This window comes from Schistocerca nitens, chromosome 2 (genome assembly GCF_023898315.1).
Source record: "Schistocerca nitens isolate TAMUIC-IGC-003100 chromosome 2, iqSchNite1.1, whole genome shotgun sequence".
Taxonomy (NCBI): Eukaryota; Metazoa; Arthropoda; class Insecta; order Orthoptera; family Acrididae; genus Schistocerca; species Schistocerca nitens.
This window is the reverse complement of record NC_064615.1, coordinates 812,982,118-813,001,648: the sequence shown is the minus strand read 5'-3', so window position 1 is coordinate 813,001,648 and position 19,531 is coordinate 812,982,118. Positions and strand designations below refer to the sequence as shown.

General features: G+C 43.5%; 1 protein-coding gene across 1 annotated transcript in view; it reads left to right on the top strand.

Annotated features, from left to right (window-relative positions):
* Positions 1 to 1,376: 1,376 nt before the first annotated feature.
* LOC126234650 (acetylcholinesterase-like) overlaps positions 1,377 to 19,531 on the top strand; it is a 109,775-nt gene continuing 91,620 nt past the window's right edge. Inside the window, exon 1 of the mRNA XM_049943381.1 lies at positions 1,377 to 1,534. Within this exon, the coding sequence (XP_049799338.1) occupies positions 1,481 to 1,534 (54 nt within the window). The 5' untranslated portion in view covers positions 1,377 to 1,480. The remainder of the gene's footprint in view (positions 1,535 to 19,531) is intronic.

Below are 19,531 nucleotides of genomic sequence, written 5' to 3'. Positions count from 1 at the left end.
CTTCGAAACACAAGAACCGGTACATGTATTCAACTGTCAGAGGTATCAGAACGGTTTTCGTTGATAACTTTCGTCTCGGTACAGGGATCCTTACTTCAAATTAATACATTTATCGTTCTCCATCATCCTAGAATGTCTGTAACATCATCACGGAAACACCCCGTGTATACATACATTTACAGACGCCCGCGCCTGTAACTTTGACGCCGGCCGCGGTGGTCTCGCGGTTCTAGGCGCGCAGTCCGGAACCGTGCGACTGCTACGGTCGCAGGTTCGAATCCTGCCTCGGGCATGGGTGTGTGTGATGTCCTTAGGTTAGTTAGGTTTAAGTAGTTCTAAGTTCTAGGGGACTGATAACCACAGCAGTTGAGTCCCATAGTGCTCAGAACCATTTTTTTTTTTTTTTTTTTTTTTTTTTTTTTTTTTTTGTAGCTTTGACGCTCTGTAGTCTCGTTGGATGACGTTTCCGGACATGGGTTCCTATTCGAAATACGATGTACTCAATCCCCTCTACAAGTCCTAGAAGTCTGTAACGGGAATTTCCGACTACCCTGTATATAGTTTATAGTTAATCTTTTGGATAGTAAGCCGGCCGCGGTGGTCTAGCGGTTCTAGGCGCTCAGTCCGGAACCGCGCGACTGCTACGGTCGCAGGTTCGAATCCTGCCTCGGGCATGGATGTGTGTGATGTCCTTAGGTTTAAGTAGTTCTAAGTTCTAGGGGACTAATGACCTCAGAAGTTGAGTCCCATAGTGCTCAGAGCCATTTGAACCATTTTTTTTTTTTTTTGGATAGTAACGACATTGTTCCGTCGTTATTTCCATTTCGTATAAAATTGCTGAGCCATTCATGCTGACTCAGTGTTGATGACACATATCAGCGGAACTACTCTGCATATTTTAGGGAACCTGGTAAATCTGCGTTTCCTTTCACGTACTTCTTTCAAATATTTTGCATGATAGGTAATAGCTTTTTTTGTTTCTTCTTTTCATTAATTCACTGTAAATATGAACATGCCCAAATTTAGCCGAAACTTGTCACATCAATAAAATTATGATCTAGGCTGAGTTTTTTTTATAAAATTACAATACATCACTATTTCCCCTGGTGACATAATACCGTTCTCCTATGAATGCAGTAGTTACTTGTTGTTCGGTGAACCAACGGAAAACGCCCATCAATATATTCTCATCGCAAGAATGTAAGTTGTGACGTGAGGCAATAGCCACAGCGGGTGATCACACCTCGCGGGAATGAAAGAAAGCGAGTGTTATCTGTCTGTTATCCAACGGCACGCTTATCATATCACGCTTGGAACAGTTTGGTCTAAATCAGTAAATGGAGCAGTTTTGTAATACTCAAGACATTCTGAGATTAGTGAACAAGCCGATATTAAAGGACTTGGAGTGGGGAAAGTTACTATAAGAGTTCGATGCTGACGCTGTCAATCTTATCCGTGGAAAGAGCTGAAACCAACTGACATGTCCGCGCGTTTGGCTTGGTTCCTTTTCTCTGTGGTGGTCTCGGCCGTTGTGGTAAGCAAGCCTTTTTGTATATTTATTACAAAAATAGATTCAGAACAAACCACCTGACACTAATCTTTATACATAATCAAAACGTTCATGTTGTAAAAACATAATACGCTGAGACTTGCAGTTACATCTGAAATAGTTGTTGCAGTGCAATGTACATTACACTTTACGTTGGGCTTGGTGTAAATAAAAATTCTGGCTTTTGCAACTCAATCTCTCCAACTGAGAAAGTTCCTTTACTTACGGGCTGATACATCACTCTCTTCGAGTGCTACGGAATGCTCTACTGTTTTCAATTTCATAATCATACAGATCCACCTAAGATGCTGTGGGAAATTTAGATCCGTTCAGTGAATTTATATATGAGGTGAACTTCCAAAATTGACAGATCTTTGACCAGGATCTGACATTAGTCTTCATGGATGGCCCATCTTATGAGCTGGTTTTAAATTTTCTGCATTTCCCAGTACTCTCTGTTGCAGCGAGTGTAGCAGTTTGTACTAAAAATTCTCAGTTCCTCCTTTATACAAGTTTTCAGTGACAGCCGGTCAGCTCAACCAAGCATTCTTGATGAGCCCTTTGCCAATGGTAACCATTATTATTGCAATAGAACCACGGTCGCCAATCCTTCTGTCATTGTAAAAATCTCGAAAATATTGACTCCGTTTGTAGCCAGGGGGCCTAAAATATTTCTTTCGCGATTGAGTTGTAGGACTAGTTGTTTGAGGCAGTATTAATCAGCAAGAATGTTCGTCCTTATAGCCAGTATGGTATGTTTCCCATCCGATACTGTGCAAGTTAGTCACTCCTACTACTACCGCATATATAGGGTATTTCCGTGCTGTTCAGTAATGCTACCGTTGAATAACTCTGTATCTCACTTTCGGTACTTCTTAAATTCAAGATACAAAGGAATTACGACGTGGACCTGTTTGTGAACATTGATTTTTATCAATGGGCGAAGTTGAAACTTTGTGCCAGACCGGAATTCGAACCCAGGTCTCCTGATTACTAGGCAGATGTTCCGGTCACTGAGCCATGTGAACACATTGATTATCACACCTGTACGGATTACCCTAACACCCCTTCCGCCAGACCCAAAGAGCAGTCGCCACTCATACAATTAACCCTTTCATGGATAAAATTCATTTTTTACAGATTTTTAAAAAATTAAGGTGATAATGGTTTCTTTTCAGTCCCATTATTATATTTTCACCACCAAAATATTTTTTAAATTCTCCATTTTTTCACAACAGGAAGTGGGACACATATGTCCCATGAACCATGAAGAGTTGATAATAGCCAGATCAAGAAAAAAATTGAATAGTAGAAGCCACCATTTTATGGATCGTCTGCCTACCATATATCTTTCACGTAGCTGATCAAATCGGTCAGCGCCGCCCATTGTGTTATTGTAATGACTTACTACTTCAGGACAGGGTACAGTTACCTTAGAGCCATCTTTCAGTTTCCTTTCAATAAATTTGACATCTTTTGGATTGTTGTATGTGGAAAGAAGGCAAACTGCTTTGTTGTCCTGCCATTTCACAGCAGCTACACCACACTTTACTGCAAACTGAAACTCTCCAAGTTTGAGATCACTTTTTTTGTTTTCTAATATTCCTGGTAGTCCTTTCCTCTTTCCTCTTACAGTTCCACAACTATAGAGGCCTTTGTTCCTCAGTCCTTTCATCAACTTGTAAGTTGTGAAGAAATTATCGAAAACATTGATTCTGCCTGTGTAAAAAAAAATGGTTGACACAGTTCCAGAACCAATCGTTCACACATCTGATAATTCTTGAAGTCTTGTATTGGGGTGCTCTATTTACCAGTGTACACTTCAAAATTTGAAACAAAACTGCTTTTCGAGTCGGCAAGACACCAAATTTTGTAGCCCCTCTTTGTTGGCTTCATGGGCATATACTGTTTGAGAGACGTACGTCCCTTGAATGCCACCATTGATTCGTCTACTGCTAATGTAGAAGTGGCTCATATACTGCTAAACAGTTTTTGTTTAGTGCTGTAATAATGGGTCTAATTTTATAAAGTTTGTCATAGTTTGGATCTGTTTTTGGAGGAAGAATAACACTGTTGTCATTGCAGTGCAGGTTCTGTACGATTTTCTTGTATCTTGACAGTGTCATGACGTTTGAAACTGAAATCACTTTCAACATTGGATCTGAACTCCAGTAACTGTCAGCTGCTGGTAGTTGATGGATACCCATTATTATGAGCATCCCTATGAATGCCTTCACTTCAGGAACAGTTATTTCTTTCCATTTGACACTTCTTCTGAGCAGCATATAAATTTGTTTGAAATCATATGTGCTCCATAATGTTTCTGCAAAAAAGTTTCTCAAAATAAACACATTCACTGTCTGTTACACTGAAATCTACTTTCGATTTTGGCTCCATACACAGAATCACAGTGTTTTCAAAACATGTAGTATCATCACCCCAATCACTGTCAGAATCACTTACATCTTGATCTCCTGTCTCTTCAGTGATTATAACACATGCATTATGTTCAGCCTTTTCATAAGAGTTCTCATCAGCGAAAATATCAGGAAAGACATTTTCAATTCTACTGTCAGTGTTATTTGTTGTTTGTGAAATGTCTGAACTACCACCTGCTGTTCGATTTTCTGATACGTCATGTGGCATACCACTTCTAGATGACTCTGCATCGGAAGTATTGTCCTCTTCAAGATAATCAGCTTCAGCTTCCGAATCCTCAGGATCATCTGGCAGCGAGAAAAGATAATGGAGAATCTCACTGTCTTTCAGTATCTGCAAAGTAGTAATGATAATTCATTAATAGCAAGCTTTAACTGTATTATTTTCAGTGTGGAAAGGAATAAAACAGCATCACATTATATTTCAAACCGTTAAATAACTTTACAAATAATGTCTGCTCACCGCCTTCTCTATTGCCTTTGCAGTGCAGTCCCGATTTCTTCTCGGGTTCAGTACAGTCGTCCCTAGATGGCAGCACCATGCAGAGCTGGGTGACATATATCCCGACACTCGAACAGGCGCTCAAAGTTAGTGGGACATATATGACCCATCAACCACGAAAGGGTTAAGTCGAGACCGGCCAGTGATTCTTTCAGTGCAACTGCCCACGACGGTCGAGCTCTTACGGGAATCGGAGGAACGCCGCGAGTAATGAGGGTAATGGGCAGGGGTACTACGTCAGTAGTGTGTGGGTAAGTTGAGAATTTGGGTCTGACGGGAGACGTGCTAGGGTAGTCTGGGCAGCAGCGATGACCACTGTGTCCGCATGGCTCAGTGATGAGTGCATCTACATATTAAGCAACAGACTCGAGTTCGAATCCCGATACAGCATAAATTTTCCCCATTAATGGAAATCAATGCGCACTAGCAGCTACATGTCGTAATTCCTTCGTGTCTTGATTTGATAACAGGTGCAGGATCAGAATTGTCTCTGTTCTTTCTGACATGTTCCAAAGAACAGACATCACACATATAACTTCTTAAATCCCCATTTGCCGCACAGCCATGCCATAGTCCGGTGCCCCTGACACAACATCCGCGAGGAAAGGAATATGTGGAAAACACTGACAAGAAGAAGATAGAGGATGACAGGACATCTCTTTCGACACCAGGGAATAACTCCCGTGGTACAACAGGGTAAAAGATATAGAGGAAGATAGAGACGGAAATACACCCATCAAATAATTGAGGACGTAGGCTGCAAGTGCTGCTCTGAAATGAAGAGGTTGGCAAAGGAAAGGAATTCTTGGCGAGTCCCTTCAGACCAGTGAGAATAGTAATGTTAATAAAAAATGTGTAACTACCTCAACCTTTTATAGTAATTCTTAACAGGAAAAATAAGTTTTGTGTATGGATCCACAAAGGACAGTAAGATTCGTGGGAGGCAGTCACCATCCAACAGTCGTGAGAAGAGTGATGCAAGGCGAGAGCAGGGCCAACTGCTTGAAAATGCTGAAATTATATGTAAGCATTACGGTCGGTACATATTTCTCCGATGGTCACGCAACATGTTTTAAGCAGTTTTGTCATCTGATCACATATTGCAAGGTTCATTGAATCGGCCTTTTCGGTGAGCAAGTGGAGGTTTAAATATAATACGGCCTCGTTCCTGGACTTCAGCGCTTTGATGTTCTGTTGGCAACTTGAGCACCGCTCATCTTTAGCACATTCAACTGTATTCCCGTCGCGGTACTCAGTGACCAATTTTGAGGTACAACCCTGAATGTAACATCAGCTTAACTATTGTTTTTATTAATACTGTTTTCAATATCGTTATGTATGTAGGAATATTTAGTAGCAGTTTGTACAAGAATGTTATGCTACTTGCTTTTTCTCGCAGTCTTATTTGTTCACACTTGTAAACGTAGGATTGTTTGTTACGTTTGCGTATTTGGTTCTATTAAGGGCAATCTGTATTTCGTTTTAAATTACATAAAATAATTATTTAAAAAGTTTTATTCTAACTGTATAATTTTTGTGGATCCATACACAAAACTTATTTTTCCTGTTAAGAATTACTATAAAAGGTTGAGGGAGTTACACATTTTTTATTAACATCACTATTCTCACTGGTCTGAAGGGACTCGCCAAGAATTCCTTTCCTTTGCCAACCTCTTCATTTCAGAGCAGCACTTGCAGCCTACGTCCTCAATTATTTGATGGGTGTATTTCAATCTCTATCTTCCTCTATATCTTTTACCCTGTTGTACCACGGGAGTTATTCCCTGGTGTCGAAAGAGATGTCCTGTCATCCTGTATCTTCTTCTTGTCAGTGTTTTCCACATATTCCTTTCCTCGCGGATTCTGCGAAGAACCTCCTCATTCCATATCGATTCACCTAATTTCCAACATTCTTCTGTAGTAACACATTTCAAGTGCATCAATTCTGTCCTGGTTTTCCCACAGTCCGTGTTTCACCATCATACAATGCTGTGTTCCAAACGTACATTCTTAGAAAGTAATTCCTCAAATTAAGGCCTGTGTTTGATACCTGTACACTTCGCTTGGCCAGGAATGCCGCTTCGCCTTTTCTTGTCTTCTTTTCGTTCCTCCTTTCTCTGTCCGTCACGGGTTGCTTTCAGGGTGGCAGAATTCTTTAACTTCGTCTCCTTCGTGATCATCAACTTTGATGTTCAGCTTCTACCAATTACTTTTGGTTTTCTTCCGTTTACTCTCTTCTATTTTCTGTAGTCAGACCGTTCATTCCATTCAACAGATATTGTAGTTCGTCTTCACTTTCGCTGAGGATAGCAATGTCATCAGCGAATTTTATCATTGATATCATTTCATTCTAAATTTTAATATCACTCTTGAATCTTTCTTTTATTTCCATAAATGCTTCTTGGACGTATAGATTGAACGGTAGGGGCGAAAGACTGCATCACAGTGTTACACCGTATTTACTGAGCACTTCGTTGCTGGTCTTCCAGTCCTATTTTTCCCATTTGAGTCTCGTATATACTGCTTATTACCGGCTTTTCCTATAACTTATGCCTATTTTACTCAGAATTTCGAACATTTTACTCTCTCTAACATTTTTTTCTAGACAGTCAAATCCGAAGAGTGTGTTTTCATGTTCCTTCATTGTTGCTTCCGTTATCATGGTCATAGTCAGATCTGCCTCTCTGGTGCCTTTACCTTTCACAAAGCCAAACCGATGATCATCTGACTGATCTTCATTTTTCTTTCCTGTTCTTGTGTTATTCTTGCCAGCAGCTTGGATAAATGAGCCGTTACGCTGATTGTGCGATGATTCCGGCACGTAACTGTCCTTGCTATCTTCGTAATGCTATCGTTGATATTTCTTGGAAGTCAGATGGTAAGTCGCGAATCTCACTGATGCTACGTACCTCTTGACAATACCTTCATTGATTTTAGAAATTACGAAGGAATGTTATCTGTTGTTTCCACCATATTTGACATCAAATCTTCCAAACCTCATTTAAACCCTGACTTGTAGCGTAGGATTTGCGTGGAGCTATGTACGGGCCGGGGGTTGTGTTTGCTTGGGCTCAATTCAACAACCAATTTATTAACCATAAAATCTTCTGGTCAGCAGAACAAATGGTTCAAATGGCTCTAAGCAATATGGGACTTAACATCTGAGGTCATTGGTCCCCTAGACTTAGAACTACTTAAACCTAACTAACCTAAGGACATCATACACATCCATGCTCGAGGCAGGATTCGAACCACGACCGCAGCAGCAGCACGGTTCCGAACTGAAGCGCCTAGAACCGCTCGGCCACAACAGCCGGCTCAGCAGAACAGTAACAGTTAAACACAACTTAACATGTAGCACAAGTTATTTCTGAATACGGTGCTCAGTCAAGAGAACAACACTTAAATTACTGTCTGAGTAAAGTTAAAGAATTCAGTGAAACAGGATTCAAATGAAACTATTCCCAAGACAGTGGGGCAACATCAGTAATAAAAACAATATATGGTCATTGTCCACAGGAAAATACAATAAATGTAGGTTCAACAATTAATTGTAGGACAGTAAGGCAACTATTAACAGAATTAAGACCATCCACAAAACATGCAGCTAAGGATTGATCTAGGGTTACTCCCAACAACAACTAGGCACAACGAAAAGCTACTGTCCGCTGTCTACAGAACCGCCTATGCATACCGTACATCACAATACATGCTTCTCTAAAATGAAACATAATAATGATTCACTCAAACCAAAACAATATCACGCTCACAGGCTCCTAAAGGCAACATCATCTTCTCTACCAGAAAACGTACAAATCAACCACACTCATGGGGTGTTGTTAACGAAATCAAGTTGGTTCTCACTTTTAGAGAACATATTCGCGCGCTCGGTGTGCCATCACAGAACAATCATAACACATCGCACTGTAAACATGGATTTTTCGTGTGTATAGGGAGGGAGTGGAGCCCCTTCACGGCCACACCGGCATGATGGCCAACACTAAAGTTCTACTGTCACCTCAGCGTATTGTTTAGTTTTCACTAAGTGAGGTCTGGAAAGATGTGTATTAATACTCTCTCATCTTGAGATAGATTGGGTCGAAAGCTGGACGAAGGGTAGCGGTTTGATTGGCCGGGTGAGGGGTTGGGGTGGGGGGGGGGGAGGGAGTGCCAAGGCAAGAGCCAAGGGGAAAAAACCTATGCGATAGTTGGGTCGAGTTGTAAGCGCAGTAGTCGCTTTTCGGGTTCTAAGAACAGTAGCGGTTTTCTTCCTGCCTGCTACAGGCGACAAGGCGGATACCATTGACATTGTGGGGCGGTATGACTCGGCAGCTGCAGCTGGGTACCGGTGGCTTCTCGGACAGCATCAGCATGCCTGTAACAGTTGGGTTGATACTGTAACTGTTCAGTACGAGAGCTATTAGGAAACTAAAGGACGATAGGTCGCAAAATAGAAACCACAGTGAAAATCAAAATTCTTTTATTTGCAACAGCTATACCTTCCAGCTACTTCTCTACATAGCCGCTGCTCCAACTTAGACATGTGTCATAGCGTTGCACCAGCTTTCCAGTACAGAAGGCAGTTCGACAATTTTCTACGCTGGACTGCAGCTCGTTGTCTATGCCAAAATGTTGTCTTAATAGGCAGCCGTTAACCCGACCAGAGATGAAAACCACAACGAGACAAGGCCGGGATGACTGGATGGTGATCAAACATTTCCCATCGAAAACGCTACAGGAGCATCTCCATTCCCCTGCAGTATGCACCCGGGAACTGTCATGAAGAAGGAAATGTATGACCGTTACGTTATGTGGGGTCGCGTGAAACAGGTCGAATTATCTGGGCATTGTGGGACACACTAATTTCTGGGCATTTTCACGCACTCGTTGTGCGCTCAGAACTGAAAGGAGTTACGTGACGCTATCTGGTGGCATACTAAAGACACTGCCCAACACATATGTTCAAAGCGCAATCGAATCTTCACTGTGATTACCATTTCGCGACCGCTCGTTCCTTACTTTCCGAACAGACCTCGTATATTGTATCACTTGACGTCCATGATGCAACTGTCGGCTACTAAAGCAAGTAAGGAGCGCTCCCCTCGAAATGCAGAAGCCCCCGTCTCCTCCTCATATGGAATCACTGTCCTCTGTCCCAGGGAAAGACGCTAGCCGCTCCACAGGGCAGTTCTTGCCCACACTGTAGCCATACTCCATGCTGAACGTCAGCGATGTCCCGTTGGCAGCTCCATGGCGTACCAGCTTGAAGAGGGTGTCTCGTTCGTCTCCGTGCAGCAACTGACTCATTCCATCTCCTTCGGGTCCAGCCCGACGTTAGGGACACCTCGCTCGATGCGTCATTAAGGCTCCTGTCGAGGCACCACAGGCTTGTCCTCCGCTTACACCATGGCGACGGATCTGGCCTCCAGAAGATTCTGTTCGTTCCACTCGCGTCAACTGACTTGTCCGCTGTGCTCCCTGTCACACCATAGCCCCAGCGGTGCTCAGGGCTGTCTCGCGACTCCAGCACTACACGAAGCCAAGCATGAATCTCCAGCCGCGGGTAGAGCTAATGTGCCTCTCGACACGTCATAGACACTAATATTGGGTCTCCTATGTCGTCGATATCGTCTCCAATTTCTTCTTCTATACAGTTATCAGTGATAGAGGCCTTCAGTGTCTCTTTCCATCTATTCGCACTCTCTTCTGTGTTCAGCAATGGGATTCCCAATGCACACTTAATTTTGCCGTCCTTACTTTTAATTTCATCGAAGATCGTTTTGACTTTCCTATAAGCTGTGTCAACCTTTTCTGTGTCAACCCTTCTAACAATCATTTTTTCTCGATTCTTCACATTTTTTCTGCACCCATTTCACCTTGGTTTTCCTGTACTTCCTGTTTATTTCATTCCTAAGTGATTTATATTGCAGTATTCCAGTCTTCCCCTGAAGATTTTTGTACTCATCCTTAATTTTTTCATCTATCAGTTGAAGTATTTCTTCTATTAGCCAAGGTTTCTTGGCAGTTACCTTCCTGTTGCTTGTCCAGCATCCGCGATTGCTCTTTCCTACTGTGATATTGCTTATCGTAATGTCCACACACTTGGAGAACTTCAAGCGAGTTTCATCGGTTCTCAGTACTTCAGTATCCCATTATACTGTGTGTATTGTGTATTGAACTGTGGATCTAGAAACGACGGTTAGACTTCGTCCCCGCCGTAGCCCTCTGTGGTTCACAACCCCACAACAGGCTACAGCAGTCTACCCACCCCACCGCTGCCCCTCACCGAACCCAGAGTTATTGTGCGGTTCGGCCCAAAGTGGACCCCCCAGGAACGTCCCATACCAGACGAGTGTAACCCCAAATGTTTGCATGGTAGACTAATTATGGTATAAGCGTACGTGGAGACAGAGTTGGCGCATCAATCGCCGACATAGTGTACCTGAGGTGGAATAGCGGGGACCAGCCCGCATTAGCCCAGGCAGATGGAAAACCGCCTTAAAAACCATCCACAGGCTGGCTGGCACACCGGACTTCGACATTAATCCGCCGAGCGGATTCGTGCCGGCGACCGGCACGCCATCCCGCTCGAGAAGCAGCGAGTTAGACTTCGCAACTAGCCGGGCGGGCTCAGTATCCCATTACCTTCCACATAGATTCATCCGGACGATTATCTTGAACTTCAGCCTACTGTTCATTATTGCTAAATTGTGATTTTAGTCTCTGTCTGCTCCTGGGTACATCATACATGGCAATGTCTCATTTCTGAATCTGACTCTGCCCATTATGTAATCCACTTGGAATCTTTTCATGTCTTTGCGCCCTTTCCAATTACACATGCTGCTCTTGTGATTCTAGAACAGAGTATTCGCTGTTACCATCTGAAAATTATTGCAGAGTTCGATTAGCCTTCCTCCTATCTCATTCCTTCTGGCATGCCCATATTTTCCCGTCACCCTTCTTGAATTCTTTCTCCTACAACCGCGTTCCAACCCCCGTGATTCTTAGATTATCATCTCCCTTTACGTACCGAATTACCCGTGCAATACCCTCGTTTATTTTCTCTGTCTCTTCATTTCCTCCTTGCGAAATTGGCATGTACACCTGAAATATTGTTGTGGCCGTTTTCTGTCGAATTTTATGGAAACAACCCCGTCACTGAACTGTACATAGTAACTCATTCTCTACCCAGTCTTCCTATTCATGACGAATTATACTGGCGTTATACTTTTTCTGCTGCTGTTGTTATCACCCTATATTTGCCTAACCAGAAATCCTTATTTTTCTTTCCATTTTACTTCTCTGACCACTTCTGTATCTCGATTGAGCCTCTGCATTTCCATTTTGAGATTTTCTAGCCTTCCTATCACGTTCAGGCTTATTACATTCCACGCTCCGACTCGCAGAATGTTACCCTTTCGTTGGTTGTTCCATCTTATTCTCATGTTCGCTTCCTCCTTACCAGTCCCCTCCCAGAGATCCGAATGGGACACTGTTCCGTAATCTTTTGCCGATGGAGAGGTCATTATGACACTTTTTCAGTTACAGGTCGCTTGTCCTGTGATTACACCTTACATGTCTTCAACGCAGGTGTTTCCATTGCCCTCCGCACCCTCATGCCATTGATCATTGTTTATTCTTTCGCCTGATAGCGAAGTTTCCCAGCCCAAGAACAAGAGACTGCCCTGAAACTCTGTCCGCTCCTTTGGTCTCTTAGACAAGGCCGTTATACAAAATTGTTAAGGCTTTCTTGGCCACTTGTTGACAAACTGCCTATTGGCTTCTGTCTCGGGTTCTTCGGCCGACGTTCATCTAATGATTTTTCTGACGTTTCGCCAGCACGAGTGGCTGGCATTGTCAAAGCTTCACCCTCCATTGCCAGTGGTGAACTGGAGCCGAGCTCGCTGGCGCAGACTATATGTACCTGGCGCGCCAACGTCCGAGGGCTTCGCGGTCATTTCCGGTGCGGTTCTCCTCTTGCTACCTGCGACGGTCGTTCGCTGCAGTACGGGAAGCCAGGATCCGTTGACCTTAAGGCTTTCCTCTTTCTTGTTGAAACTGTTCGCGTGTTTTTGTATTTCTACAGCTTCTCTGGACAAGCGCGTGTGATAATGCTTCTCTACAGCCAGAACTTCCGTGTCGGCGAATTTTATTACGTGGTCGATCTCATTCAGTGCGTGCTCTGCCACGGCCGATTTCTCCACCTGCCCCAACCTGCAATGTCGCTTATGCTCTTTGATCCTGGTGTTGATGGATCGTCCAGTCATTCCGACATAAACTTTTCCGCATGTGCATGGTATACGGTATATTCCCGACATTGCAAGTGGGTCTCTTTTCTCCTTCGCCGATCAAAGAGTGTCTTAGATCGGCGAAGGAGAAAAGAGACCCACTTGCAAGAGGAGAACCGCACCGGAAATGACCGCGGAGAAGCCCTCGGACGTTGGCGCGCCAGGTACATATGGTCTGCGCCCGCGAGCTCGGCTCCAGTTCACCACCGGCAATGGAGGGTGAAGCTTTGACAATGCCAGCCACTCGTGCTGGCGAAACGTCAGAAAAATCATTAGATGAACGTCGGCCGAAGAACCCGAGACAGGCAGTTTGTCAACAAGGCCGTTAGCAGAACCAGGGTGACTTCTTATGTTGGAGGTCTTCGGCTGCTGATGATTTTTATTCCTAATGTAGGAAGTGTCTCGGTTCGTACCCGAGACTCAGGATGTTTTGACAACAATTCAAGCTACTCTTTGACGAAATTTCTTCGAAATTAGGAAGAAACCTAAGGAAATAACTTATTATGTGAAAGTTACCTTCCGGCCACCTACAAACAAACATTTCTGCTCTTCTCAGCTCAGTAACGGACAATCTGTGATTGTGGAAGGCTGAAACCTGTGGAATACCTTGCCACTGTGACATTGATCATTGATCAGACAAAACGCACAGCACCTAACAGGTGCGTTGAACGCGTTCTCCATACTCGCCTTTCGCAGCCCAGTATGTTAGACTTAGCCGAACACTGTATTTCTACAGAATTTTCTATGGCTTATTCTGCCACGGAAATCTTGTCTTCGAGGAGATCCTTCAGATATATAGTTAAAAAGAAATTGATGGAAACACGGAAGGCAGAAGATTTTATTAATAGTGATGGCGGCATTCACCTGGATAAGGCGTGGGACCCGGTGATTTCTCTAATGTCTACGGAAAGGGAACATTTTATGGCTAGTGACACTTCTAATGACAATTAATTTTATTAATTTACCATCTGAGTTTTAACACCGCACGTCCTCATTCCGACAACGAGCGCTCATGTATTATCAACGTAATCGCATGTAGTATCACCGTAATGCGCCTGTGCGCCACAGATGGAGCAGTATTCGAGGAGGGACCTAAAATCGAGGAGGGCATTACCGTAACGAGTGCCGCGTCTCCGCGCCAAATTTTAGCATGAAGTTGGCGATGTGAACTAGCAATGTCCAGAGCAAAACATTCACCTGAAGATGGCTGAAAGGTTGTCAACCGAAATATCGTGGCACAAAGTCGACGTCATCCGGCTGCAATCCCAAAACCACTTGGAATACTCTTGACGCCAGGAAAATTTCATGAATCCTTGGAGGGCATTTGCTCGGCTATCTAAAGGAGAAAGAATGGCCCAGCAGTGCATTCTACCTACAGTTAAACACAGTAGTGGTTCTATAATGGTTTGGGAGTGTTTTTCAGGAGATATCAACATTGTGAAACTAGAAGAGTGTATAGAGCAGAAGCATTACCACCGCAGACGAGTACGTCATTGTCGTTCGATACCATGTAGATTGCGCTTAATGTGGAGAGGGTTCAAATTTCGAGATGATAATGACCCGAAACATCGTTCGGCGTTCTGTTAGAAGTACATTGCATCAAAGGAAAAGGGATTGAAAGATACGGCGTGGCCGTCCCAAATCCTTAATAGTAATCTTACTGAAATGGTCTGGGACGAAGCGGACAGACGTATACGGAGAGTTCACGTAAGAAGCAAGGAACATCTCTGCAATGTCGTTAAGAACGTGTGGTATCATATAGACTCGGACTGCATATTGACCATATGCCTCAAGTTCGTGAGACGATTATTAAATCGAAGGGAGGATACTTCGATGAAAGTAAAATCTAATTTTTCTGTTTGCATTATATGTGTTTAAGGATATATAATTATATTTTTTGGAGTAATAAGGTTTTTTACGTTCATATTTGAAATACTAGATAGCAGTCATGTATTACTGAAATTAATGATTGGTAGTGTATACACTTCTGGAAAAAAAATTAGAACACCTGGAAGACGCCGTCGATCTTGATCTGATGACGGCATACGCCACCTGAGGTATAGTAGGTGTACTGATAACGGTTTCTGCGTCTTCCGCCAACAGATAGCGTGGTGACGAAATTTCCAGGGCGCCATTTGCGTCTTCCCTGTAATTGGGAATGCGTATAGTCAGAAGGCTCAGTGCTGTACAGACGTGAGAAACAAGCAGGCTACGGAGACGCACACGTGCTTCGTATAGCCAAGTGAGAAAGTTTGAAAGGTGTCAAACTGTGATCTTCTGTAAGGGGAATGGGCCTTTCAGAGAAATGCCACCCAGTTGAAAGTGCTGCCTCAGTTGTGCAATGATTCTGTGTTTAGTGGCCACATGAACAATCTCATACCCTTAGACGTGGTTCTGGACGTCCACGCAGCACAGACGCCCGCCAGGATCATCGTATTGTAAGGGCAACAGTGGCAGATCGTAGAGCTACCACATCACAGATAAGAGGGCTTACGAGCCTAGCCGTGGCAACACGAACTGTTCCGAACCAGTTATTACACTAATGGCCATTAAAATTGCTACAGCACGAAGATGACGTGGCACATACGCCAAATTTAACCTACAGGAACAAGATGCTGTGATATGCAAATGATTAGCTTTTCAGAGCACTCACACAAGTTTGGCGCAGGTGGCGACACCTACAACGTGCTGACGTGACGAAAGTTTCCAACCGGTTTCTCATACACAAACAGCAGCTGACCGGCGTTGCAAGGTGAAACGTTGTTGTGATGCCTCGTGTAAGGAGGAGAAATGCGTACCATCACATTTCCGACTTGATAAAGGTCGGATTGTTGCCTATCGCGATTGCGGTTTATCGTATCGCAACATTGCTGCTCGCGTAGGTCGAGATCCGATGACTGTTAGCAGAATATGGAATCGGTGGGCTCAGGAGGGTAATACGGAACGCCGTGCTGGATCCCAACGGCCTCGTATCACTAGCAGTCGAGATGACAGGCATCTTATCAGCATGGCTGTAACGGATCGTGTAGCCACGTCTCGATCCCTGAGTCAACAGATGGGGACGTTTACAAGACAACAACCATCTGCACGAACAGTTCGACGACGTTTGCAGCAGCATGGACTACCAGCTGCGGTTACCCTTGACGCTGCATCACAGACAGGAGCGCTTGTGATGGTGTACTGAACGACGAACCTGGGTGCACGAATGGCAAAACGTCATTTTTTCGGATGAATCCAGGTTCTGTTTACAGCATCATGATGGTCGCATCCGTGTTTGGCGACATCGCGGTGAATGCACATTGAAAGATTGTATTCGTCTTCGCCATACTGGCGTATCACCCGGCGTGATGGTATGGGGTGCCATTGGTTACACGTCTCGGTCACCTCTTGTTCGCATTGACGGCACTTTGAACAGTGGACGTTACATTTCACATGTGTTACGACCCGTGGCTCTACCCTTCATTCGATCCCTGCGAAACCCTACATTTCAGCAGGATAATGCACGACCGCATGTTGCATGTCCTGTACGGGCCTTTCTGGATACAGAAAATTTTCGACTGCTGCCCTGGCCAGCACATTCTCCAGATCTCCCACCAATTGAAAACGTCTGGTCAATGGTGGCAGAGCAACTGGCTCGTCACAATACGCCAGTCACTACTCTTGATGAACTGTGTTATCGTGTTGAAGCTTCAAGGGCAGCTGTACCTGTGCACGCCATCGAATCTCTGACTCAATGCCTAGGCGTAATCAAGGTCGTTATTACGGCCAGAGGTGGTTGTTCTGGGTACTGATTTCTCAGGATCTATGCACCCAAATTGCGTGAAAATATAATCACATGTCAGTTCTAGTATAATATATTTGTCCAATGAATACGCGTTTATCATCTGCATTTCTTCTTGGTGTAACAATTTTAATGGCTAGTAGTTTAGAACTGGAACTACGGGCATGCACACCTTTAACCAGTTTTCCACTCACGCCACAGCATCTACGTGCACGGCTCGACTGGTGCCGTCAGAGGATCACTTGAAAGTTGACATGGGTGATCTTCTGCCACTGAAGCAGATTCTACCTGCACTCAAGTGATGGTCGTTTCCGCGTACGACGTATACTTCGTGAGCGCCGAATCGCGGAGCGCATTCCCGCAAACTGTACTGGCCCCATCCCAGATCTTACGGTTTGGGGTCCGATAAGCTACACCTTCGGTATTTCCAGAGGGTATGCTAACCAACGCTCGATACGTGCAGAATGTGATTAGACCTGTTCTTTTGCCGTTCTCGCACTGGGATGGTAATGTGTTATTCCAGCAGGATAATGCTCGCCCACACACTGACCGTGAAACTGAACGTGCGCCACAAGATGTGCAGCAACTTTCCTGGCCAGAACGAACAACGAAATTGTCTCCATTCTAGCACGTGTGGTATTATTGTGGGTTGAGAAGTGGCTTGTGCGACCAGTCGACCAACAGCTCCTACAGAATTACTTGAACAGGTCGAGCAGGCATCGAATAACCTGCTCCAGGACAGTATTTGCCGTTCGTATGATTTACTGGATGCCAGAGTCAGTGCCTGCACTGCCGCATTTGGAGACTACACCACGTAGTAATATGGGTGTTCCAGCATGGGTCGATATGCAGCACCTCAGAAACGCTTGATCTGCAAATGTAATCATTTCAAGTACTCCATATGCACTGATGCAACAATAAATCTTGAGTGGACTGGAAACCTCTAAAAGGGTGTACTAATTTTTTACCGGCAGTGTATATGAGTGAGTTTATCCCACGTTTCACCAAGTTATTCTGTAGATATTATAAAGGGTGAAAAGTATTTAAACCGACAAACTCTGGGAGGTTGTAGGGGACATCCAAACAAATAATTTTCCCTAGTGTAATTTTTTCCTATGAGGATTATTTAAACCGGTGGAAGCCGTATTACGCTCTTCAGCTGTTAGAGGGTGTATTATGCTCTTCATTTGTAGGCAACTGCTCTCCACCAGTGGAGTAGTGCATTGTCTCTGTTTACTATAGTGCGCGTCATTTACGATGGCGGCCGAGTTTAGGTTTGTTCTGCGCATCTGACGTCATAAAACACAGTCAGCCAATGAACAGGGAACGACAACGTTGCCAGAGCTCGACTGCAGTGCAGAGCACAGACGAGTGTCTTCAGTTTTAGAAACATTCACTCACAAATAAAGTAATTGAACAAAAGTAATTTCTTGATAGCAGACTTTCTTTTATAGAAAGTTTGGAAAAAAACATTCTTTATACCAATTGCTTCATATTCTATTAATTAATTAAACCAAACAAGCAATAAACCTCCTAATTCAGGTGATAGCAAGGAAAGGTGTTTGTATCATTCTCACAAACCGCTTTTTCGCAATAAAGAACAGCGATAATTGTTTATTTCCTATTGTACTTCGACGAAAAGTGAGTAATTCCTAGTCATACCAACAGTGTTTGTCGGTATTTTGCGTAATAATTTAGAGTCTTCAAGGACTTTTGGTGAAAGACAAGTTGTGTTAGTGTAATGGTTAAGGTGTTTGGGTGATGAGCAAAAGGTTCTGAGTTCAAACTTAGTTTGGTGCTTAATATTTTGTTTATTTAAAAACAATATCGAAGTGTCTTACTTCATGAATTTTATTCGTTTGAATGTAATTTTTTGAAATTTCTATTGCTTTGTCTCTTCATTAAAATCATAATAAGTTTTCGGTTTTTCTAATTTTGTCCTCCAATGTTTCTTTTTACAGCAATTAAAAACAATGAAAAGGCACACATGCAGTATTCATGTTACCTGTTTTGTTTGTATATCTTCTCTTCCGCAATCGCTGTCTTACTATTCATATTGAGATGTATTCTTTTGTGACAGTATTAAAAGTATTATTTAGAGCAGAATTTCGGCTCGTACGTTGCCGAGCTACTTGATTGTCTGGCTCTGAGCACTATGGGACTCAACTGCTGAGGTCATTATTCCCCTAGAACTTAGAACTAGTTAAACGTAACTAACCTAAGGACATCACACACATCCATGCCCGAGGCAGGATTCGAACCTGCGACCGTAGCGGTCTCGCGGTTCCAGACTGCAGCGCCAGAACCGCGCGGCCACTTCGGCCGGCCTCTTGATTGTCTGACGCAATTCTTTGCTTCACTGCCTTGGCAACATCACATTCAATGTTTTCGTCGACTGGTCTATGTTTTGGCAAGTATTTGCTGTCCGTTGTGACAAACACAAATTGTTTGCGCACTGCGCCTCACTGACAATATATTTTAGTTTCTATGTTTTATTACATCCACAATTCAGTTGTGTGTACTTCGCCAACTTCGTTTTAATCAGAACGTTTTAGAAAAAGCGACTAACTATGGGATAAATACAAGTTTTATTACAGTCGCTAAAGATGGAATATTTCCCAATTTATAAATACTGTTTATGTTATAAAGGGTGTTCATTTTAACTGGGGACATTTAAATCTCTTGAAAACGACACACAGAGCCAAAAGAAATTCTAATGAAAATTAGTTCCTCTTTGGAGGGGACATTCAATTGTAACAAATTTGACCACAAATTCGTCGGTTTTGGTACCATACCGAAAGTATACGCTATGGACTTTTACCTCTGCAAACTCCTCAAAATTTCGTGCAATGGTTTGCTACATTTAATGCTGCACAATAACTGTGTTGAACAACGAAAGAAAATTAAGTCATTTATGGGGGGAAGGTTTCAGTCACGAAGATGTGTAAAAATCAAATTTTTGGGCCAAATAGT